The sequence below is a fragment of the Peromyscus californicus genome, unplaced genomic scaffold (genome assembly GCF_007827085.1).
Source record: "Peromyscus californicus insignis strain IS unplaced genomic scaffold, ASM782708v3 Scaffold_15__1_contigs__length_86483966, whole genome shotgun sequence".
NCBI classification, from domain to species: Eukaryota; Metazoa; Chordata; class Mammalia; order Rodentia; family Cricetidae; genus Peromyscus; species Peromyscus californicus.
In genome coordinates this window covers 8,641,745-8,667,809 of record NW_026294447.1, presented here as the reverse complement: position 1 = coordinate 8,667,809, position 26,065 = coordinate 8,641,745, and the positions used below count along the sequence as shown (strand labels likewise).

Below are 26,065 nucleotides of genomic sequence, written 5' to 3'. Positions count from 1 at the left end.
GACAGATGTATAACAGCCCCCAAAATTAAGGGTCTTCCTGTATTTTAGGAGTCTCTTCTGAGCCCTGCCTAATACCTATATTTGTACTTCATTTTTATTTATTTTTCTTAAATCTAGTTCCTCAAAACACAAGTTTCAGATCTCCCAGACTGAGTCCTACCCTTGAATGTATAAACACTTGATCAAGTCAATTAGAACATATGTACGGTTTACTAGTTTGGTTTTTTTTTTTTTAAGCAACATAAAAAAGGAAATCTAAATGTGTACCACAAATGCAATACTTAATACAAAAAATTTCCCTCCTTTCCACTGCTTGTAATTCAAATATACCATCCTTAAAGAACGAATCTCAAAGCCCAGTCTCTTCAGATCTATCCATCTATATACTCATTGTAACAATAGATAATCAATACCCTTTATTTCCCATTTTCCCATTTTCAAAGTCAGTATTTTTGTTTGTTCGGTTTGATGACAAGTGACAATTTTTTGGTTTAATGTCAACAAAAATATGAGCAATTATTAACATAAAATTTTTTTAACCCACACGGTTTTAATCTAAAACATTTCACCAGTAAGCCATAATTCTAACAACATTTAAAAAGTATGTTTTTGGTGGTACACACCATAGTCCCAATATTCAAGAGGCTGAGGAATAAAGACTGTGAATTTGAGATCATTCTGAGTTACACAGAGAGACTCTCTCAAAGCGTAAACAACAAAACAAAACCAAGCCAAGGAGGTAAGAGGCTGGGCATAGAGTTCAGCAGTAGACCCTCGTATAACATGCACTGGCCCTAGGCACAGTCCCCAGCACCAGAAAAACAAAATCCAATGCTTACATGAAATAAAAAGTACATGAGAAAGCATAGTCTATGGGGTGAGGACAGTGGTAAACTTGCAAACACACTTTTTCTATAACACAGTTTATTCACTTTATTATATCATGCATAATTCTGAGTCTATGAAGGTAAAGTGACTCTTTTCCTGACAATATTGATAATAGGTCAAATAGTTAGAAATCCACTTTAAACTAATGAGGAACCTTGAAATTAATTTTTAACGTTATTCTGATTTACTGCCAGGCATAAGGTCCCTCAAAACAGCTGGGCCTGGAAGGGACAGTGTTAATGACTGCAGTCGGAGCAACAGCTGCTCAGAGGCAAGCTTTTTGTGTTGACATGTTGACACCATGCCACAAAAATACTCTTACTGACTGCTGCACACCTGGAGCGCGGCTGTAAGAACAGCTGGCGAGCTCTGAGGCAGCTAGAGGGAAAGACAGAGGCTGAAGTCTATTACATATAAGTGTGACTAAACGTGCTTTCCTTCCCAGAGCAGGAGAAAGAGGAAATGCAACTATTTCTGAAGAACCTAGTATCCAAGGCTGAAGGACACTTACGGAGAGTGTTCTAACACGGTGTAAAATTAGTGTAATCCTGGAAATCTAGACACAGTGTCAGAGATACTTTATGCACAATTTGTCTAATTCTCCTGCAGCTGGAAAAACAGCTGCTCTTATACTATACTGTTCTTCGAAAATTCTAGGTCTATCTAGAAATTTAAAATATTGTCCTAAAATTTATATTTAAAAAAAACCAGTGACACATAATAAGGTCCAGGTAGAACTTTCATTCTAAAGAAGACAATGGGTAACAATTTATGGAGAGAATTGTGCTTTTCCAATTCCTGCCATTTATTACATGAGAATAAATAAAATTAGCAACTAGTTTTTAAAGGCAAGGCCTTGGCTATCATTTTTAAATCCAGTCTGCCCTTAAAATGGATGCCATTTATATAGTCCAGAGAAGCTAGAAAAAAAATTAAATAAAAGAAAGGGATAGGAGGTTTATTCACTAGAATAACTAAAGTCATGTTATTCTAAAGTGATATCAGTTAATTTATGACTATCAGAGTGGGTCAGACTCTAATCAAATTGTAGAAACATTTCCAAAGTGATTATTCAATCAAATGACTAACATGGTTAATTAGGGGCCGTAAACATTGCTCTGAAGTTCATCAAAGTAATGACTTGCCCAGAAAAATTACTGCTAATTAAATTGCCTGCTGCTTTCATTTCTACCTTATCTAATAAAAAAATGTCCAACTGGTGAGACTTGGCATTCCATCTGAACTTTTGCTAAATGTTCAATGAAGATCCAAGCTGGGCTAAGTGGGGACTTCAAAGGCCAATGTTTGGTGACAGAGAATGGAGGTGTCTGTCGCTGGGCAGGGCCTTCCACTTTCCTGTGGAAGGAAGGACAACGCAAGAGCTACAGCCTAGTGTAGCCTGACCTACACAAGCACGCTAGGACGGCAGGACATTTACACTGTTCTGTCTGGCATCCTCTGGTTATAATTTTAGGATGACTAACACAGCCCAGTGATGGCCAGCAACCTCTTTGTCACCTACTAGGCACAAATTCAAGTCGAGGGTCTCTTGTTTCAAGGGAGTGTAGCTCTTGGCAGGTTAGTTAACAGATCTTTCCTCAACCTTCTCATCTGTGAAATGAGAGTGCTAGTGATACTTTTAAAAGTGTTGTAATATTTCCACTAGCGAAGGATTTAGGATATAATTACATATTTCAATAATTTACTTGTATATCTTAATTTCATGTTCTTAAATTCCATGAGCTGGTTGATTTGTTAGTTACTAGTGTAGTTATTCTGGAATAGACTCTGTAAACCTATCTCTTAATCTATGATATCTAAAAATATACTGATTGAACAGTCATGAATTTATGATTAAGCCAGAATTTCCACCAGACATTTTATATACTCAAGAATCCATCTTTGAACTTCATATTTTTGCAATATTAACCCTTGTTGTTTGTTCTTAAACAACACTGGCTTAAGGAGTTTAAAAGTCAGTCTATAAATTGGATTATGTAAATTGAATTTAGGACAAAGGATTTTTATTGATGTAGAAACTTGTGGATCAAAGCGTTCTAAAACTCGATATTAGTGCTGACCAAATCAGCTCTTACAAATCACAGTGTCTGTAATTTGTTTCAGATGAGCTTTTGTCATGATGAAAGCTGATCTAATATGCTGTAAAAATTCAAAGCAGTGAAGTGCTGTTGGCATCTCCAGGCTTCGGTTCGTGGAGGTGGAATCAGGAACAAAGCACCGGAAGTCTCCAAACTGCCCGCTTGGGTTAGGCTTCATGTAGTATCACTATTAAAGGTATCAGATTTGAAATGATACAGAAAGTATCACTTCATATCACGATACATGTGTAAGAAATTTTAAAAAAAAAAAAAAGCTGTTTTCTCCCTCTTTGCCTTACAAAGTAAAGCTGTGCTGGAAAACACAATACTGACGTGGGAAGCTTTACCAAAAGTTTTACCACAAAATAAAGCTTTGAGTTTTGCACATGTAATATGCCAGGCACTCCTCTGATTTGCATATTTGCTGCTCAGTTGTACAAAATGAAAATTCCCCTTTAGGGTATCATTTGTGTAAGCTTCCCAAAGCCATGCCAGACCCAGAGAGGAAAGATTAGTCATGATTGGCTAGGGCAGTTTTAGTGGTTGCTGAAACTGCTTTGTTACCAAGCAGTGTATAAACCTGGGATTATCTCATATAACAAACCGAACAAGGAGGTTGAGAAGGGAGACTCCTTCATTTGATGCTTCTGGCTGGATTCCTGCAGTAATAATCAATGTACATCTTAATCCAGCTTCCAAATGTCTTAAGGTAAATGAGAAATCCCAGGAAAGTAAAAGTAGCTCACGACTCTGTCTTTGCTTTCCTTTAAATTAGAATGCAGAAGTTGACTGGCTGTACAATTTAACTCCTTGTGGGAGTGATGTGACTGCATAGAGTCCATATGGACCTATTCATTCATTCATTCATTCATTCATTCACTTTTAAGATAGGGTCTCATTGTCTCTTCCTGAATGACTCTACCCACTACTGGGATCACAATCATGAACCACCATGCTAAGCTCTGTTCAACACATTCGGATAATGGATGAAAACTTAAAATATTAACTATACAGAATCAAAAATGATGTATTGTGTAAAACAATGCAAATCTGTAAAAGGTGTAGGGGTGTGTGTGTGTGTCCACTTCAATACAAACCTGGAAGATTTAATCACTTTTGCTAGTATTATTAGTCAACAAATTTCTAAAAATTGGTGTATTAAACCCTGACACAGCCGGGGGTACCCACAGTGGTAGAGTGCTTGCCTAGCATGCAGAAGGTACTTGGTTCAAGGTCAAGCACTGAAGAAAAAAATATCCTAACATAAGCTGTAGCAACAGCTGATGACACCAACTTGTCTCAAGAAAGATGAACTTTAGAACATGATTGTTTTCATTCCCTTCAGCTCTTCAAGTCCTTCCTTCTCTAGTTTAGGTTTATTTATTCTTCTCACGCCTATTAATATCACATATTATGTTCAAAACCCCCAGGGTGTCTAGGGCATAAATAACACAAGCTTCATGAAGATACGTATAAACGCAAATGCAGAAGCACCCACGTCACCCTTAGCTCTGCTTTTACAATTGAAGCATGAATGAACTTGGTATAGTTAATGAAGAAAACTATATTTTACAGTTTCCTGAAAGACACAGTCATGTAAAAGATGGTTTTGCACCCATAATGTGCTCTATATTGGAGAAATCTGAAAGTTATTAAGTTCAAAATAAGTTCCAGCAGTAGTATGTTAGATTCACATGAGAAAGGTGACAAAGGAGGAGTTGAAACAGAGAAGCCTTATGGACCAGCAGGTGCTCGGTCATGAAGGTCTGACCTAATAGTCTGAAGATGAGGTGGAAGGGTTGGAGAGATGGCTCAGTGGGTAAGACCATTATTTTTTCTTCTTTTGGAGGACCTAGGTTAGATTCCAGCACCCACATGGCGGCTCACAAGCATCCCTAATTCTCATTTCAGGGGATCCAACACTCTCTTTTGATCTCCCCGGGCACCAAGCACACACAGGATACATAAATATACGTGAAAGCAAAACACTCATAGACATATAATAAAATAAGCACATCTAAGAAAAGAAAGTGATGGATGTGGACATGGCTTAAGTTTTAAGAAAGGAGGGATGAATTTAGTATTGCTTCATCCACACTTGAGATATTTCTCAGCAAACTGAAGGCAAAAGAAACTAAATTCACACTACACTGAACCAAGGAAGGAAGGAGGAAGTAATGCAGTGCGTGAATTCAGGCTTTCGGAGAGATAAAGGCAGCACAGTGACGAACAATAGCACAGAATTTTCCCTCTGAAACCAAAATCTCTCATAAGCTTCTGAGACACTTTTTGGACAGTATCAAGCACAAAACCTGAGCAGGCCCAAACAGTATATGGACATTATGAACTCAGGATATTTTAAGTTTTACAGGCTGGTAATTTTTTATTAAACTAGAATACAAATAGAGTTCAAGTGGCAAAAGGCACAAGCATTATTGTGACTTGGGGTATTTATTAGATATTGCCATACTCTGGCAGTTGCGATGGGGTTTAAAAGTAAATATGAGAACCAATGCCACTAGCTGACCCAATGATTCACAACAGCATTCTGCAGTGGAGGATCTGATGCTGAGTACCCAGTCCGCCCTAATTGGCTTCCTGTTAGAATCTGTATGATTTGAAAGGAAAGTATCTGAGGCAGAGGTGTCCTCCTGGGTTCGTTCATCTTTCCTGGGATTCCTACCTTACTTGGCTATAATATAATATGCATATAATTTTTTCTTCTTGTTTCCAACAAAAATGAAACTACTAACGAAGTTTAGCATGAACTGTGTCAGACACAGAAGGCTAGGTTTATAAATGTTGACTTCAGTAGACTATCTCAGATAGTTCATCTTGTCCTCTAACCCAAGTGTGAGTTTGGCACCTTGTTAGAGGATGTATTTATCATTGAAGCAATCTACAGCAATCACTATTAAAAACCACGCCAATGAATGCCCTGAACTATTGTTGGGGCCCTTCATATGTGCCAGACACTGAGTTAAGTACTTCACAATCATAACCATATTTAATCTTTATAAGAACACTAGTCTCCCCCTTTGGAAATAAGTAAATTGAGGGCCAAAAGAAACTACAAAGCTGGCTCCATGTGATATAAATGGTAAACTGATACCAGACCCAAAAGTTGGTATTTTCTGAATGTCACAGCAACTAGGTAGTTTTATTGTTTAATGCTGAGCATAAATCAAAACCAGATCATGTAGATAAAGCAACAAATTCTCAGAACTCACACACAAAGAGGAGTCAGAGTTCAGAATTAAGAGGCCTGTTAAATAATCACAACCATAGGACTGCTGATTTTTCAGTTTCTTTTGCTTTGTGATTAGTTTCCTATTTATTTGAAATACTTGTCCTTATAGAATGTACAAGGAACTATTAAAATCAATTAAATAAAAACATACACACACAACAAAAATGATAAGCATCTATTCAACCCAACACAAATTGTTTGACAATTATTTCAAGTTATTTGCATCCTACGTAGATGAAAATATTTATGAAACCCATTCCTCCTCTTACCTAGCTCTTACTTCTTATTTTCTATACTAGCACTCGAGTATGGAAGTCCTTGAGAAACAAAATATTTTATAAGAATATTTAAAATCTAAAAACATACACTCCAATAAGCATGCACACACACACAGAGAGGGAGAGAGAGTTTTGAAAAGAAGGTAATCTTTTTTTGCCTCTATTGTTCATATTCACTAGACACAGAGAGATAGCCAACGGTCTTTAAACTGTTTCCCTTAATTTCAAATCTCAGCTCCACTTATAAAAACAGTTCTATTCTCATTTTACCCACTGGGGGTAAGCAACTCGAAGCCTGTGTCCTGGTTGTTTTGTTAGAAAAGAAACCATAAATTACACACTATAAAAGTGTACTCCACCCCCTTCAAACTCCCTTTTCCAAGCTAGTACAACTAACAAGCGCAGGCAGTACCCCTCCCTTCCCCCTTCCTGCCTGTAAAATCCAAGTTAGACAAACACAGTGGGGCTGAGATGACATATTTGAATGGAATTCAGACCCACCAGTTCCTGTTTATGTTTCTGATTTGAGAATGTTGTCTTCTCATTGACCATACATTAGGAACTCTGGAAGGCCATAAATGGTGTCAGGTTACAAGCAAGCAGGACCAATGAGCATTAATCATTACTTCCAGTCAACCGGCCGAAGCAGCCGCTGATGGAACACTACACCCTCCAGCTCTGTATAAATGACATTCCAGAGAGCCAGGCTGTGTGTGTGCTTGTGCATGTGTGTGTGTTTCCTTTCAGGCTCCATTTTATGAATGAAACTCCAGGCTCTGTGGAGTCCATTCATGGAAGAGAAATGCTTACAAGGCTCTGCCCCTAGGGATCAATCAGTCATGGGCAAAACTGATATGATTGGTTTAAGACAGCCTTCAGCCTTCCATTACTGACTTAAAATGCAGTCCCTGTCCATTTGACCTGTGTTAATGTATAAAGAGTAAATCCAGACTGTAGTCTCAATTCTCAAATCAAATCACTCGCCAGGGCCACTTACAGTAACTGTAGATTTAGAGTATATTGAAGCATTTCTTAGAAAAACTGAGAGCATAGACCAGTATCCTGGTTTGGAAGAGTTGCTATTTTAACCAGAAACCCACATAAGGCATGGAAGGCAATTAAAAGCAGTCAAATTGTGAGGCTGACCCTCGACAACTATTATAATAATGAAATCAATAAGGTAAATGCCACTGTCACTTCTCACAGTTGGAGCACCTAAAACGTCATCCTACTTGTCCACAAATCCCTGGTTGGGTAAAAGAAAATTATCTTTGGATTCTAGAGCGACAGATAGGAGGTTAACATCTTGCCCAGAATCAATAGTTCATTCTTTAAAATTCCCAAGTGATTCCCAACTTGCATTTCTTCAAGCAACAGTGTTAAAAGTTAGGGAAAAACAAGCTGCATCATTCCATGAAATAAAATGTGGCCTTAAGTAAGCATGCTTCGTATGGAACAGGGCCAGAGCTCAGCCTGTGGGAGTGTCACATCTCAGGTACAAAAAACCAGAGTTCATGGAACCATAATCATCATTGCACTGGAAATGACCAAAAATGGCAATGTTCAAACTTATCTAATCTAAGCAGTCACAGGGATGAACTGGAGGGGCTGGTGCTAACCCAAACAGTGTTACATGGGTTTGACTTGCAATCTGTAACTTGGCCTTTGCCTTTTGAGGGAAGAAAGCATGTCTGTCTCCTGGTAACTTGAAGCCATGTGGGAACATAGTTACAATCAACAGGCCCCATGTTTACACCTGAGCAGTTTGCTAGGGAAACATGTCCTGCCTGGGAGGGCAGAGGAGAAAGTCAGAAGCAGAAAAGTGCAGCCTGTTTTAAATTGGTTTATACTATGGCATTATGGCAGTTCAGCATTTAACTAACAATCTCCAACATCAGCACATCAATGCTAGAAAACATTACAGCCTTATCTTGCAGGCTCAAAATTTAAATAATTGAAGAAGTCCTGTGGGAAGATAAGTGGTAACCCACCATACAGAGCACTACTGATGATTCAATATACATCATTTTATGTGGTGTTTGTTTTTTGTTTGTTTGTTTGTTTTAAAAGACAGGGTCTCATTATGTATCACTGGATGGCCTGAGGCTTCCTTCATAGATCAGGTTGAACTCAAACATATGAAGTTCTGCTTGCCTTTGCCTCCACAGTGCTGGGACTAAAGGCATGTGCCACCAGACCCAACATTATTTCATATTTTTGATAATTTAATGTGTTGCATAACTTCTAAGACTCCATTCCTTTAAAACCTCATTGCAAACAAATATTTGGGGATGGATATTAAAATATTTACTTGTTGATTGGTGATTTAGACTCAGTACTTGTACTGAAATGCAGACAACCTCCTACTTAACTTTAAATTTGTGATGGTGCAAGAGCAATATGCATTCAGTAGGAGCTCTAATTCAAATTTTGAATTCTGGTCATTTCCAGGGTTGGTGATAAATAGTTGAATTCTTTCTTGTGATGCTGGGCAGTGAACTGAAGTTCCTTGTCAGTCACATGACCACAAAGATAGGCAAACTATAACAGGGTAACTATAAACTATAACACAGTATTCTTACGTATACTGCTATGTAAGTTAAACATATTAAACAGGTTTTACTTATTTTTTCTTTCTAAATCTGTTCAAACATATAATTTTATCATACATGAAGGGACCTCTGTAATTTTTTGAAGAGTTAAACAGGTCTAGATACTGTGGTTTTTTTCCTATTTTTGGTGTTCCATTCTACCCACAATGAGGTGAACTGAGATGACCATGTGGCTTATCAGAGAAGGTATACATTAGGAGGGATGTGGTGACTCTCATAGTTAGGGATTTCAAGTAGAAAAACATATCCCACTTCTTTGCCCACTTAACTATCTAAGTAGAACCCAATTCTGATTAGATTTTTAAAATAACTAAAAATGGAAAAATGGTTTCTTCAGTATGAAATCACTGAATTACCAATGGTATAAAAATGTTCACCAAATAGAAACTACACATTTCTTACATTTTGGAAATAATGAAGGTGGATATTTTATGATGTCTTGGAATATTCCAACAAATACCAAGAACCTTTGCTTGCTACATCCTGTATTATACTTGACTCTATTAGAATTTTCGACAACTTTCTTTTGTGATCATTACATTCCTTGCATTTACTGGACATTATTTTTTCTTCCTGAAAATATCCAGTTGTTGAGAATTTGTTAGAAGGTATATTTGAAGTTGATTTTGCTAGGATGTATGTCTCTTTCTGTGAGCTAATAACAAGTTGTTCTTTAACACAAGCATATTCTGGCATTATGGTTGAAGTATGCACATCCCCCATGGACTCCAGTACAGAAGACTTGGTCTCCTACTCAGCGCTATTTGGAAGGGATGGAAATTAGGAGTTGGAAGAAATCAGTCTCCAGAGAGGAAATTTTGAAGGTTCCAGTTGGTCTCCTCCCCTCCCCGTATCTGGTTATGCAGACTAGCATAGCCTCCTCTTCCTCCTCTCTTATACGTCCCCACTTCAAGGTTGCTTTGTTTCGCCATATACCAAGAACCAATACTGCCACAGACTATGGACTGACATATCAAAAGCTTGATCCAAAATCAATCCTCCCTCCTCTTCAGCTGTTGGTGTTAGGCTTGCTGTTGTGGAAGAAAGAGCTTTGGGATATTGTTAAAGGGGGAAGTAACAACAGTAGAAGTCATAACCTGCAGATGCACCGTGAATAGTTTTGTTATCTTTTTAAAATGTTTTAGAAGGTTAGCCAGTGAACTAAGTTTCTGACAAATCACTTCCAAACACATAAAGGCCTCTGTACATTAGACAAATGCAAAAAATAATGGCATTGCTCTTACTGCCTTTCCCAGTGACTTCACCTTAACTTAAAACCGTGTTCTAAACCCTGCCACTGGAAGCCCAAGCTACACTCACTCAGTGCAGTTAGGACTCACTTCACCACTGTCCATCTGAATCTGTGCTTCTCGACCTGTGGGACTCAACCCCCTTGGGAGTTGAACAACCTAAGACCATCAGGCAACACAGATAGCTACATTCCAATTCATAACAGTAACAAACTGTCATGCTTTGAAGTAGCAACAAAAATAATGCTATGGTTGGGGGTCACTGCAACAAGAGGAACCGTATTAAAGGGTTGCAGCTTTGGGAAGGTTAAGAATCACTGATTTAGATGCTCAGGATGATGATCCACCAACACAGCAAAACACAGAACAGAATTCACAACACAAGAATCCTCCACTAGCCCCATCTCTGAAACTGAAGAGGACTCAGAGCCCTTTGTGAAAGTGTCATCCAAGACCCTTGGGAATATTAGACATATACGTCAGGTCTGACAGTAGAAACTTAAAACACATTTTAGTTTTAACATATTTAACATGAGCTAAATATTTTGGAAGTATTTATTTTCCCATTTCTCTGCCCACATATCATATTTTTACTAGCTAATGACAGAAAATAAGTCTTTACATTTTTCTAAGGTGAAAAATATATGTGGAATATGAGAGAGGTTGTCCAGGTAAAATGGATGAAAAGAAAAATGGTTTGCAATGAACAATGAGAAAAGGGACGTGCTATTCTTCTAAAAGTTTCCTTACATCTGTTTCAGATTCTGCAGTACCTCACAAGCCTGCACATGTAAAGTGAACCCAGCTGACAGAAGTCTCAAGTCGTCTGTTCTGGTTTAACTGTATGCCTCACTTATCAGGATATTCAAATAAAAGTGGGAAGTCTGGTAAGAGAACGGAGACAAAATCAAAGTTCATACAAAGGACTTGAAGCTAGTGGACCATTAATTTGCTCTCTTTCTTCTAATTATTTTTGAGCTTTTGCCAGAAGAACTTTATAAAGAGCCACCTCTTTGATAAACTCAACTCTTTTTCTTCAAGATTTCATTCAAGATTGTTCTTATTTTATGTGTATGTACCTTCACCACATGTGTTCCTAGTGTCAACAGAGGCCAGAGTACAACTTGGATCCCCTAGAACTGGAGCTACAGGCAATTGTGAACTGCCATGAAGGTGCTGGGAACCAAATCCAGCTCCTCTGCAAGAGCAGTGAGCACTCTGAACAGCTGAGTCATCTCCCCAGCCGCTGATAAACTCAGTTCTTAAAAATAAATGTTGGAGGAGCTAGACAAGGTGGCACACGTCTTTAATCCCAGCATTCGGGGAACGGCTATCTGTAAATTCACTGACTGCCAGGTCCACATAGTGAATTCCAGACCAGGCAGAGCTACACAGTGAGGCCCTGTCTCAAAGGGAAAAAGAAAGTTTGAGATAAACTTGTTAGAAAAAAAAAAAAAGCATGAAAGCAAGGAAAGAAGAGAGTACAACCTAGTCTTTTACAGAGTCTGAGGTCTGATAATGTGTTATGTCAAAGCAGTGAGCACCTGAAATTAGAGTAAAATGTGACCACTGGGCCATGTGAAATCCATTCTTTCCTAAATCAGGGAAGCATATCACCAGGTCTGAAAGCAGCTGACGCTACTCTAGCCCCAGATCTCATAGAGAGCCTTCAACCCATACAGATGTTCTTAATCCAGATTAAGGTAAGCAATAATAATACATGCAAAAATCTGTGGCACACTCCCCTTTATTGTGAACAAATACAATGAAAGACCATGAACTGATTAATAAGCTAAGAACTACAAATAAAATTCATATATATGCCCTGGAATAGGATGGAAACGATGTTTCTGCAGAGACTATATATATCTGCTGCATGTGTAGGGATGGTGGTCATGCACCAATTCTAGCTGCAGTCCAGAGGCTGAGGAGGAAGGATTGTGACAAATTCAAGGCTAACTTGATCAACATGGTGAGAACCAGGTCAACTGGGGTTACCTAGCAAGACTGTCACAAAAATATACATATAAGGTGAATAATAAAATACCTGTATCATTGGCATTCTCAAGTGATATAGATAGTTACAGACATGGGCAAAGGAGCTCATATAAAAGGGATGCTGCCTAAAGTCCCTGTTTTACACACTCCAGACGAGGCACTCGACACATCTTAACTGTGTGTGGCCACTTGGGCAATGAGTGCTGTACATGCATTGAATTCTAGAAGGCAACTAACTAGTAAATAAAAACCTGTGTGGTGCTTTACACAGCACTTCCTGGCTAGTGGAGAGAAAAAAAATCTACAGAACAGACATATTGCATTAACTTTCCAGCGTAGTACCACAATGTAACTGCTACACTGTATAGCTAACACTCTGGCTCCCTGAATATCTAGTTGTTTCTCTTCTCTGTCTTCTGATCCAAGTTCCCCCTGTCTCATCCCTTGAATAAAGATTTCTACTTTAATAACATAATATTTTGAATTTTTTATCTTAAATATTCGGCAGTTGAAATTGCATTCCTGTAATTATAATTATAACTAATAGACCTTCCATTTCCCATGTCATAATTAATGTCAGGTTTTATTAGAGCACAATCATGCTGTCTTTTCTCTTTTAAGACATCTTTTATTGTCACAACATTTATAGTACATTAAATTAACCAATAAAGTATCCTAGAATCCCTCTGAAGTGACAACTTTGTGTCACAGATTCTAGATTATTTGCTTAGAAAAACACATTTTTTATTGTTTTAAAATCACATATAAAGTATTTCCTAATAAGCTACTGTTTCAAAACCAATAGGAAAGAGAGTGGTGACTCAGTGATAAATACATTAGAGTTCCTAAAAGGTAGTTTAATGTGCTCTTGGGAAAGACGAATGAGCTAATGACCACAAACAAATATCCAGAGGTCATCCTTGCTGGTTGCAATAAGGACACACACAAAGGATCAACTTCAGAGCAGCAAAATGCATTTTGATACCAACAGATTAGTGATTTTCTTCTAAATCATATCCCAAAATGCTTTCTTCTAAATAGTACCCAAAAACTCAATCTTTACTATTTAACTATTCAAATAAAGCTGAAACCTACAGGCAAAACTGAAATTAGAACTAAGAAATGTTGTATAACTGTGCCAATTTAAAATATAACGGGGTGGTAGCATAAAATTAATAGCTTCTCAGAAGTTAAGTAGCATTTTACAAGCCAGCTGCAAGATACATGGTACACTTAGGAGAGACATCCACACTTAAGGCAGGATGCTGGACCTTTACTTGGAACTCGGGAGGGGCAAGCACTGTGCTCCTGAGGCACACACGGTGGCCGACTCTAACATCCACACTGTATTTGACCCACAGGTAATGCAATTATCTCTTACAGACCCATCCCTTAAAGTTTTGCCTCATTAGACTCCTTCAATTTCTCCCTGTTTGGTTCACATAGTATAAATGCTCTATTCCATACTATGCATGTCTGTGGTTCACATAGGATAAATGCTCTATTCCACACTATGCATATCTGTGTTTGCAATATAAACATGAGGAGACACATGTGGAACAAATCACAGAATCACAAAAAAGGTTTGATTTTACTCTTTTTTGGCACTACACATAGCAAAACCACAAAATTTTCAATATATTATACAAGTCCCATTGATTGACTATTTGTATTAATTTATATAATTTCTATCTATACTTATTTAAAATCATCAATGAACTGTATTGCAGCAAATGAAAATACAGTTAGAGATAAGCATAATAGCAGCTAACAGAATTTGAAATTCACAGAGAGAAATGTTTCCTACCTACAGTAAAGTCCATTGGCTTAAAAGGTATTTAATTACGGAGATCCAATGGCAGATAGGAACAATCTCTAAACTCAAATCCCTAGGAAGAATTTCAGGTTTCAAAGATGCCAGCCCTCATTCAACGGGCTTATTTTTCTAAATTGTAAACCATCTACAAAACAGATATTTATTCTTTTTCTCCCTCTTCCTTGAAAACAACCCAAAAGTCCAGAAAAATATAGCTTTAAAAAAAAAAAACAAAAACCTCTTAAAGTGAGTCCTGGAATAGGATAGGACCAATTTTTCTGTAGCGACTAGGCCACGCATCTTCCTATCCCTCAACCCAATGCTTATCCAGACCTAGCAAGTCGTGACATAAAAACTTAAAGGGCAGTTCTGGTTCTGCCCCCATGCTCTCTTTTTTTTTTTTATTTTTATTTTGCAATACAATTCAGTTCTACATATCAGCCACGGATTCCCTTGTTCTCCCCCCTCCAGCCCCCCTCACCTTGCCCCCCAGCCCACCCCCCATTCCCACCTCCTCCAGGGCAAAGCCTCCCCGGAGGACTGAGATCAACCTAGTAGGCTCAGTCCGGTAGGTCCAGTCCCCTCCTCCCAGGCCAAGCCAAACAATCCTGCATAGGCCCCAGGTTTCAAACAGCCAACTCATGCAATGAGCACAGGACCTGGTCCCACTGCCTGGATGCCTCCCAAACAGATCAAGCCAATCAACTGTCTCACCCTTTCAGAGGGCCTGATCCAGTTGGTGACTCCTCAGCCATTGGTTCATAGTTCATGTGTTTCCATTCGTTTGGCTATTTGTCCCTGTGCTTTCTCCAACCTTGGTCTCAACAATTCTTGCTCATATAAACCCTCCTCATTCTCGCTAATTGGACTCCCAGAGATTCCCCGGGCCTAGCCGTGGATCTCTGCATCCAGATCCCTCAGTCGTCGGATAGGGTTTCTAGCACGACAATTAGGGTGTTTGGCCATCCCATCACCAGAGTAGGTCAGTTCGGGCTGTATCTCGACCATTGCCTGTATCTCGACCATGCCAGCAGTCTGTTGTGGGTCAAAGTGCTCGCCTTATATTTAAGGCAACTTTTATAGCACGGTTCGCCCATCGGTTTGCGTCGAGAGCCCCCATGCTCTCTTAAACAGCTGACCCTGGTAGGCCCTCTGGACCTAGGTAGGGTCACAAACAGAGGCTCTGCCCTCAAGAAACCAAACCTGAGGTGAAATGTACTCAGGCCCTACGAGTGTCAGCCAGACAGGAAACACAGTGTTGTTGGGAAATTACTGTGGTTTCAGGATGTTGAGGCATGCTTTATAGTGGTCAATATCCTCAATCCTTTACAGAAGCTGAGGGAGAGCCTCTAAGTCACAGGGCCATCTTGCGTTGAACTCTAAGGGACATTCATAATAAAGCAGGTTGTTTTATTCAACTTAAAACCTGGAAGCAGCTTTCTGGCCCCTGAAGCAGAACTCAGCAGTTACTAGAGTGGGTGCAATAGTTCTTCCATAAAGGATGTCCATACACTTGAATCCAGATGGAAGGAATTGTGATGTACTCAAGTATCTCCACATCTAATAGCTACAATAATGTTAGTAATAAAAATGTACAGGTGTATGGTGCCCTCCTTATAAAAATTACCCTTTATTTGACACATCTTCTCAAAATCCCTACAAGTGTAAAAAGCTTGTGTCCTAATGTCACAGATTTACAGCAGGGAAAACTCAATAGAGATGAGCTAGTAAGTTTTTGAGTTTCAAATTAAATGATGGCCAAACTTGGCAGTAACACTTGAAGTCAATTTTAAGCTTCCTTTACCTTCAGGAAGACCTCTTTCCTCTGATGGATGATATGTAGTAGAATTTTCTAGCTCTCTGAGACAAAGCTGAACCCTATGAAAGAAGCTGAAACCTGGATTTTTTTTTTCTGTTCCCTTTCTAATGTGTAAGAATTCTTACTTTAGGGCCACTGCAATATTTGACCACAATAATATTTTTGAAGTTATCAAGTGTAAATGCCTAACATAAAAGACTATTATTTTGCAAGCATTGGTTCTAAATAACATTACCATAGCAAAATTTAAAAAAAAAAAAGAAAGAAAGAAAACACAGGATCGAGAAAGAAATTATAATTTGCTGCTCTAGGTTGAGTGTGTGTAAAATTATACTTCGTACCTTCTTTGAACTGGTTTCATTTTCAGACACTATTTTGATCACCATCACATGGCCAAGTCATTTGATAACCATATGGGATAAAATCAGAAGAAGCCATTTACAAAGCAGTGGTCAGAAGCCACCCAGTCTGACAACAGTAATCAAATGGGCAGAGGAGGAGAAAGGCTGATTTACATAGAACTCCATCAAGGGGCAGGCCTACCTGAATCGTATGCAAAGTCTCTGGGTTCCTGTTTGATCATCAGAGGAGGGGGGAAGCTTTGGCTGGCCGCACCTCCAACCATGGTGTTATGTTCATAGACTGGGTCGTGATACTCCTGCTTAAAGCCTTGAGGTGGGAAGGGGATGTTTGGCTCAGACATCTGGCGTTGGTACATAGGACGCCCTTCCCTTGGCAATGTCGGCAAAGGAGGAAAAGAATTACAGGGTTCAGAAAGCTGGCGACGAAATCTGGAGAAGAGAGAGTGTTTCAGATGAGAAGATAACACAAAATTGTCTTGAAAGGACTAAAACAATGCCTAACTGCTGGGGAGCAGTTTAATACCAAACAGTCCAATGTGAACCGATTTAATGAACCTCAGATTTCTGTTTTTTAGAACAGCAGTGCTATGATTTTTGAAATCACATGATGATGTGTGTTCCCCTTTTAATCCATCCATCGCAAACACTTCAGCAGATCGTGCAATTAAAGGTGTACTGCCAGTAGCTGTAGAACAATGAACTGTTTTGAATAAATATGAACCCTAACTGCTAAAATGACCAATTTTAAACTAATTGGATCATTTACATAACTTCTGGAAAAAAGGGTTCTCAAACAATTACACGTCAGAAAAAGCAGGAACAACAGGGTCTGATCTCCAACGCACTCCTTCTCTTTAGGTTCTGTCACCAAACTAATCAGCAGCCAGACAAAAACCTCCTTCCTGGCTTCCTTCCATAACCATCCCTAGTGAGGGAAGCATGAGAGAACCGAATCTCTTCTCAAATCAGCAGGCCCTTAAATTCTTCAACAGCGTCCAAATTAACAACGTGTTCTTGCAACAAATAAATTTTGGGATTATAGGGCTTATGTTTCTTTTTTAAAGACTGTCTCTGTCCTGTCAAACAGCAGCGCAGGACATACAGGCTTCCACAAGTTCCAAACTATTGAGTTGGTTAACAACTAAGCCTATGTACAGAGCCAACCACCAAAGATGAAGATAATAATACACAGAGGTTGAGCAGGTCTGGGGTTAGCCAGGCCGTGAGGGCATGAGGGAGCTCTGAGGCCTAGGCCGAGAGCTAGAAGTGAAGCCCAAGCTCCTTCATTCTTGGTAACGATTGGCTAATCACACAACTGTTCTGTGCTGTGTATCTCAGCCGTAATATCATTGACCCACCACAAAGATGTGGACTAATTAAAGATTTAAAAGTACTCTAAAAATGCCTCAGAGTGCTTAAAAAATAACCTCTAAAACATATCCATAAGCAAATATCAACCTATTAACCCCCCCACACACACACACACACTAAAAGCGTTCATGAGACTTTAATTTTGAAAGTTTAGCATTTAATTTCAGTAATGTTAAATGAAAATAAGATAAAAGCCAAAGAATGGCAAAGCAATTGCTTTAGCATTTCGAAGCATGATCCATGCCAGGGCTTAACTCTAGGTATACCGGCTGCCATGAAAAGCATGGAAATTCCACTTACACCTGCACAAAATAAACTTAGAAACTCAGATATTGTGAAACAGCTAGGCTGGCTGGCACTGCATTCATTTCCCTTCTCTTGCTTATTTCATTAGCCAAAAAAAGAAACAGAAATTATCATTAAGAACTGTCAAGGAGTGAATCAGAAAATTGTAACTTGGAGATAAAATAAGAAGCGGGCTCACTTGTGAAGCCTTAAAAGGAAGCTAATAATGCCTGCACTGAACGCTTTGTAAGGAAGCAAGCCACTGGCTTTTACGAGGCAACCTGATTTGTACTTGTTCTTAGCTAGAGGCCACATTTGTGTCGGTGACACACTTCCCAGCAAGATGTATGGTCTGTGTGTCATTCTGATGAGCCACTGACCAACGGGAAAGAGCAAGAGATGGAGAGGAAAGTTTGGTGATGGAGGACAGTATGCTAATGCACTGGGGGCACCACTGAGGGAAACAGGCAGGTCTCTTGCACAGAAGGTTCAAGAAAAAGTGCCAAAGGGCTGGCCTGAGGTGTGCAGGGAGGCTGAGGGGAGGAAGCGGAGTGCAGGCCAGCTGGCTATAAACCGTTCCCAGAGTAAGGTGGGGTGCCGGGGCTGGAGGTGGCTATCTGAGGAAGGGATCTGTTCCCAGAGCAAATTTGCCATTTATAACCAAGGGACTGCCATTTGTTGGCCAGAGCCCTCTAAGAAATCCTCATCAGAAACATAAGGTTTCCGAGATTTTCCTGGGATTGGCCAGCTGGTACGGTCCTCAAAACTCAGTGGGGGGGCACTGGGAAAAGACCCCGAGCTTCCCTCGGGTAGTTCCGGGCCGGCTGTTCTCAGTCTCAAGTACTTGACATCAAGTTGAGATACCAAAATGGATTTGGCTGAAGCATTTCCAGTTAGGTCATCTAAAAACAAGCGCACTACTTACTCAGCAGTCCCCATTGCCTTAGAAATAGCCAGCCTGCGCAGAGGGCAGACGATATAACCCATAATCCAGTGCCCATTTGAATTGTGGGGGGCTTGGTGCTGACAAATTCGGGGAGGTCTTCAGAAGTGAACAAAAGCAATTTTGATAGTGTTTTATGTCCCCCGCTATTTCTTTCTGGTCCTGCACAAAGCGCTTGCTTCTATTTAATGGCCCACCCTGCAATAGGCATTCTTTCATCTGTATTTACAAAGCTGTTTACACAGATGCACACAGCCCTTCACTTTAAATACCTCTCAAGTCTACGGGGTGGAAAGGGAAAGACAATAGGAGGCATTTAGTCACTGAAGCATGGGGGCCCTGGGTCCTGGGGCAAAGGTAGAAGACATGACTTGGCTTCACACGGGAAAGTACGATTTCATCCTCTTCCTTTATAGCAAGGAGGGCCTGTATTTGAGACTGAGATACAAAGTGTCCCTTTATATATCCAGATTAGCCTGTGGTTCACCTGCTTCCTCTGTGAACTAGGAGGAGTCCTTTCAATCAGCTGTTTTTACAGCAATGTACCTCAGTCAGTTATGGTTGTTGCTCATGGATAAATGTTTGGGATTTGGGAGGACCAATTGCTAATGTAATCCTATATTAAGAATCTAAGCCGGGCGGTGGTGGCACACGCCTTTAATCCCAGCACTTGGGAGGCAGAGCCAGGCGGATCTCTGTGAGTTCGAGGCCAGCCTGGGTTACCAAGTGAGTTCCAGGAAAGGCGCAAAGCTACACAGGGAAACCCTGTCTCGAAAAACCAAAAAAAAAAAAAAAAAAAAAAAAAAATTTAATTATACAACTTTTCAACTAAAAGGCAGATTGAAAACAGAAAGGCAATAGAAACTCTAAGCTCTGAATTTCCTAATGATTTCACTCCTAATTGTGCTCTTAGAATTGAATGCAGGCTACAGATAGTACCTAGTGGAGTGTGACACACGTTTCTTTTCAGTTAGTATTCAGGGCTCTCAAAAAGACAGTCACACATGACGTCGTATTTTATCATCAACTCGGTACACACTTCAGATAAGGTCTTTTTCTCCCATGGAGACTATTGTTAAAGATTTTCCAGGACAGAACTGGTTATAGGGGGAAATGTAGGTGGGAGGAACTTCGCCGGGCAGAGGGACCCTGTGTCCTAACGCAGCACATACTGAGGTGGTACTTCCTCCAGCATTGTATTATACTTGGATTTCTTCATCTCTACAAGTCAACCGTTTCCTACAACCACCCGCTCACTAGTTCCACACTCCTCTCTGTCTTCATTTCTAAGGGACAGTCGTTTGGCAGTTGTCTCTGAAGCACATTCTTAGTGTCCACAGTCATGGGGGTCTACTGACATTAAACAGTCATTGAAAAGGAAAGCAAACAGATTAATCCAGTAGGTTATACTCTGTAGACTTGGATTATGGAGAACCAAATAATTCAATGAATGGTAAGGAATCTCATTTCATAAGACACCCACTAAAAACAGTCTACTAACTTTGCAGAGCAAGTGCACGCATATGCTCACGGAGAAGCATGATCTGATGTGAAGACTGAGTGAAGTGATTCAAGAAGTGAAGGAGAAATGTTCAATTGTCAGTCTACAGACTGATTTTCCATGCTAGCAGCCAATTTAATTGTTTATAAAAGAAATCTTCTCCACAAATTCTCTTTTAGATAAGACAGGGCAAGCTTTACTAGAACTATTTTGTACAGATGTGCCAAATTAATATGCTTAGCTTAAAACACTATAGATCTTCACAGCAGCTAAGAGTAATGTCCTCCATGACAGCTGACACTGGTGGAAGTGTGGGCTTGTCTTGTCTGAACTGGCATCTGCCGCTTACCTGTGGTCCATGGGGTAGGTGCCGTCTGGTATGGACTGAGAAGGAGGGGGGTGAGCTGGGAAGGCCCGGTCAGGTTTCGGAGTATGAGCTGTGTTTGGAGATGCATGATGTAGTGGGGACACTGGAGTACTGGATGGTGTCGGGGGGTTGGAGGGCCTCATTCCCACGTGTGGCTTCTGATCATAGGCACTACCCAGAGAACAAAAGAGAGAACAGGCTGCGTTGGAGTAATTTTTAAAGATTCCCATCCTCGGAAAGAAAACACATCTTAGGCATAAGTGATAAGGAAACTAAAACCTTTGGATTTTTTGTTGTTGTCGTTGTTGTTTTTTAATTCTAGAACTTAAAAACTTCAAAGTCCCAAAATGGAAAATAGAACATGAAATCATATAACAACATGAATATTTGTAACACAAATTTTTAGTAACTAGACAACTTAGTTAAGGAAGACCCCTGCAGCTGAGGGCTCTCCATCAGCTCCATCGATTCTCCACATACACCTTTCAGTAAGCTGGACAGATCCGTCCTAAACCATTAAGTACCTCATCATAATTCTCCCTCTATATTACATTTTAAAACAAGACCTAATATTAGCTTAATAAGAGAGACCATATTTGATTTGCCTTTATTTGTGGTAGAACTTTAAGGCAGTGCTGTTGCCTTTGTGGATGTTTTATATTAAATAAATGATGTTTGGCCTTGAATTCCTCACGTGGCATAATAAAGATTAATGAGGCAAATTAAAATGTCTCAGATATATTTAAACTTTCTTTGATTATGAGTGCAAGATAATATTATTAAGAATAAAATCCTATTAGCTTAGACTAACTTCCACTCTCAATTACAAAAGCAAAAAAAAAAAGTAACCTGTTCGTTTCATATTATGAATTTAAATTGCTTCCCAATGTGTGGTTCTCTGGAATATGACTGAACTAATGTCTCCAATCTAGAAAAGTACCTTACTAAAATCAGATTTTACTTTATGAACAACAACAAAAAATATTTCCGTGTAAAGTATTTAGATTAACTCTTCTAATAAAAATATTAATGTGAACTGGGTAAGGTGGTGCGTGCCTTTAAACATAGTAGAGCAGGCAGTTCTCTGTGAGCCAACTGGGTCTGCAGACTGAGTTCTATAGCCCAGCCAATGCTACCCAGTGAGATCTCATCTCATATACATACAGTGACAGACATTTGAAAATAGCTATTTCTGTCAGATTAATGTGTAATAACTTACAGTTTCTCTATTACTACAACAGAATTATATCCAAGTTTACATATGCTTTCCAGAAGGGCAGGGGCATGTGCTACATACATCTACTCCAGCTTTAAAGTAATCTGTACTCATATGCAGAACACTGGGAAGGGAAATTAGTGGAGGAGAAAAGAGAGGAACTGGAAGGGAGGGAATAGAGGAATAGATTTAATCAAAACACATTTTACACAGTATGAAATTCACTTGTGTTTAGTTCCACATATGTTCTTTACTGATATTTCTGAACAAAAACATGTTCTTTTCATAAAGTGGTTTGGTCGAGTCTTTCCCATAAAGAAGAAACAAATGACTAATTATCCTAAGATACTACTCTCTTCCCGCATAAGCTGTTATATTAAACCTTATTATTAGAGAGCAATGGAAGTACTAGAATGTATTGTATATACCATATATGCTGAGAGAGATGTTAGTTTCCACAAAACCCTCCAAACTGTCAGCCAATTCCTCAACTGTTAATTTATGGATCAGAGATATATTATTGGATCAAATAGTGTTTTTATTGTCACCATAATGATAAGTGCTGAATTGAAAAGAGAATCCTATATCTAACCTGTTCAATGACTGGAAATTCTCCAATGTTCAAATAACTGTGATATGAATACATGCCTTAAGGAGAAAATGCAAACAACAAAACTAAATCTTCAAACGTGTATTAATATCTTGCGTGAACACAATATGCTTACATAGTTCACTTTGACAATAGATACGTTTTATAAAACTTTGTAGTTTCAACTAAGCTGCCCCATAAGTTCAGTGGGCCTCTTCGGAAGTCAGACATCAAACAATAAATTTCAAGAACAAATGGGAACAAAAGATCTCAACATTGGTCCGTTGCCATGAGATGGTACAATTTAATTTTCTTGAGTCCTACATCTCACAGATGGGAAAGAGGGCATATAGGAGATGTATTCGCAACAACACAAGATTCCTCAGGATCCTAATGCATTATGAGCTTGAATGGATACATCTTATAAAACAGTGCACATATTTGAAATCATTTTTTATAAGTTCTCAAACCACCTCCCTTTAAGAACTAAGTTTCTACTGTAATCAAGAGTAATAGTCAATAGGTAGCGCCAAGTTCTTTTTAAATGCAATTGGAGGCCAAGATGAAAAGTAAAAGCATGCAATTCACTACAAAGGGTTTTTAATGAACATATGTGTTATGAAATTTTCTAGCAAATGAACAATGTTCTTCCAATGCACCACCCTTTATTATCTCTCAAGAACAACTGGCTTTTTAATAGATAATAGCCTTGGCTAGGCCTTATAAAATTCTAGTTTTATTGCAATTGTCCATGAATGCATCTTATAGATCATCTGTAAAGCCTATCAGATAACTAATGTACTGCTTTTGCTTGCCAAATGTTGTATTTTTTCCCGACAAACTCTTTATCTAAAGTAAATAATGCATTCATTCCGATGGGAACCTTCAAAGGTGCCGGTGCCAAGTAAGACCCTCTTTTCAAACCCATGATGCTTCAGTACGGCAGAAAAACAACTGATGATTGAGATGAGAATTATTACTTTAAAATGATGCTAACGTGTGTGATTGTATGGCAAATGGGTCTTTAAAGCTCTGCTGAATACATTACCTAATTAGCTTATTATAGAATGAAGCTATAACCCATAAAATTGACTTGAGATTGTTACATCATTCTGTACTTTCTGTTTCAGAAAGCAATGCTGCTCTCGAAAAGAGCACCGAGCTACTTACCTGACACTGTACAGGCACTTTTCTCCATAGCTGAATTTAAAGGGCTGCTCTTGACTGCAGGCAGACCCGAGTTCTGAACATGGGCTGTGGGGTTCTTTCTTGATTTTCAGTGGTAGGCCATGAAAAGCCACTAAAAACAGAACAAAAATATCCATATAAAGATTCAATTCAATTAGGAATTAAGTCTATTAGTTTGTTTTATTCTCTTATTTAAAGTATCGTTAACATTTCATAGTAACTTATGCTTGTAAGAACAATAAAATTTGGTAATCCATGAGGCTGAAAGGATTCTGGATATGTTCTGTGCTCTGCATGCCCCCCCCTTCTGCTTACAGCGTGTAACAAAATGCAAGCCTGAAATGTTTTTCTGCTAAAGTAAATCAAATCAGTAGTAATTTGCTTTGCTGATATTAACAATTCTAGAAGCTCAGTTTTCAGAAAAGAAGTTTTGAAAACATGTCATAAAGATTTCCAATGACTAAAACAGAGAAAAAAATGCAGCTGTGAGTCAAGGCTGGAGTACAGCTTTAGGTGTTATTCAGTAGTAATGCTTCAGTAGCAACGATTTCATAGTTCATGACAAAGAACTTCTAGGTGTAGGTCCAAAGGAAAGCCTGCAGTAAGGAGAAGTCCCGACATCTTTGAGGCCAATAGTTATTTTTCAACAGAAACTAAACTACCTGGCAATCTGTTTACCAAAACTATGAAGATAAAATATGATATATGAAACTATAATAAAAATTATTCTGTATCAAATGGTGTTCTCCTTGTTCATATAATTTAGTGTGTAGCGGTGTTTAAAGCATAGTTACAGTTCATGTACATTCATTTGTGCTTAATTTAATATAGATTATGTCATAAAATATGCACTACAGGAAATCTATATACATATATTCACATAAATGTGCTTATTTTATGACTAAAAAACCAACTAATAAATTTCACTGTGTTTTTAGAAGTCTGATGATCACTCAAGGGCTCACTATATTCTCTTTAGATTTATTTCCCTATTAAATGTCTATGATAAAAATTCTGATCCATGGAAAAGAAAACCACAAAAGCATTCACAGTGTCCACTAAGAAAACTTTCTCCTCCTGTATACATGTGATACATGTGTGTACACTCTTTCAGTAATTTGTAGAATAACAAACATGTATGTTGCAACACATTTATTGGTATCTTTGGCAAAACTTCTTAATTATTTACTAGCTCTGTGAACATAGACAACAAAATACATGTACTAAATCTCTAGCACTTTGAATTAAAACCTAGGTTTACATTTTATTAAATCAATTTGCCTCAGAGAAGAAACTTAAAGATCTGGGAACTCAGATTTAATTTTCATGAATAAAAATTTGTGAAGACCTAAGATGCTATATTTCTATATTTTTGGTACAAAGGGTATGAAAAGGTTAATAAAATACAACTTGCAAACTACACTTAAACCAAAAGAAAAAAAAGCAAATTAAGCTTTACTAAAATTAAAACTGTCTCTTTAATTGTAACATTAGAAGTACAAAGAAGAAGCCATAAGTTCCACGATGCTTGCAAGAGAAAGATCTGCTAAATAATTCTTATTTAACATAGAAGGAATTGTTGTATAGCAATACAAATGACCAACTGGAATGGCAAAAGACTTGGCCAAGTGGTTCATAAAAGAAAATACCCTAATAGCAAGATAGAGTGGATAACAAAAATAAGTGAAAATGTAATCAAATTTTGCTCATCAGGAAATTGCCAATAAAAGCACAAATTATCACCCAATACTCATTAGAAAAACTAAAATGTAAGATCTGACAATATTGATACTGAAGAAAAATAATTGGATCTCTCATTTATGCTGCTAAGAGGATGGGTTGGTATAAACATCTCCAAAAAGGGTGTGGCTACCTGCTAAGGTACAACATGAATGTGCCTTATGATCTAGTAATTACACTAATATATATTCTCATGTATGTGTGCATGAATATATGAGAAAGGAGTGCATATGTTTCCCAAAAGACGTATGTAGAAATGTTTGTGAAAGTTTATTCATGAAAAGAAGACTAAAAATGTTTTAAATATTCATTGGTGGAGGTAAATCAGTAAAGCATGGCATCTGCAGGCACAGAACATTCAGAAATAGCAGGGAAAAAAGTACCTTCCAACGGGTCCACAAACACAGATGCTCTCACAGCTATGGAGGTAAGCCCTGCAATTTCCAAAACAAAGCTAACTGGGAGTGTACAGCTTTCCTTCTGTGGTAAGTAT

At 38.6% G+C, this 26,065-nt stretch overlaps 1 protein-coding gene across 5 annotated transcripts in view; it reads right to left on the bottom strand.

Annotated features, from left to right (window-relative positions):
• Positions 1-26,065, bottom strand: part of Etv1 (ETS variant transcription factor 1) — an 88,384-nt gene that overhangs the window by 19,733 nt on the left and 42,586 nt on the right. For all 5 annotated transcript variants that reach the window (XM_052738370.1, XM_052738371.1, XM_052738369.1 and 2 more), the window contains 3 exons: positions 23,815-23,944; positions 20,822-21,010; positions 16,554-16,801 (listed from right to left, as the gene is read on the bottom strand). In XM_052738370.1, the coding sequence (XP_052594330.1) occupies positions 16,554-16,801; positions 20,822-21,010; positions 23,815-23,944 (567 nt within the window). The remainder of the gene's footprint in view (positions 1-16,553; positions 16,802-20,821; positions 21,011-23,814; positions 23,945-26,065) is intronic.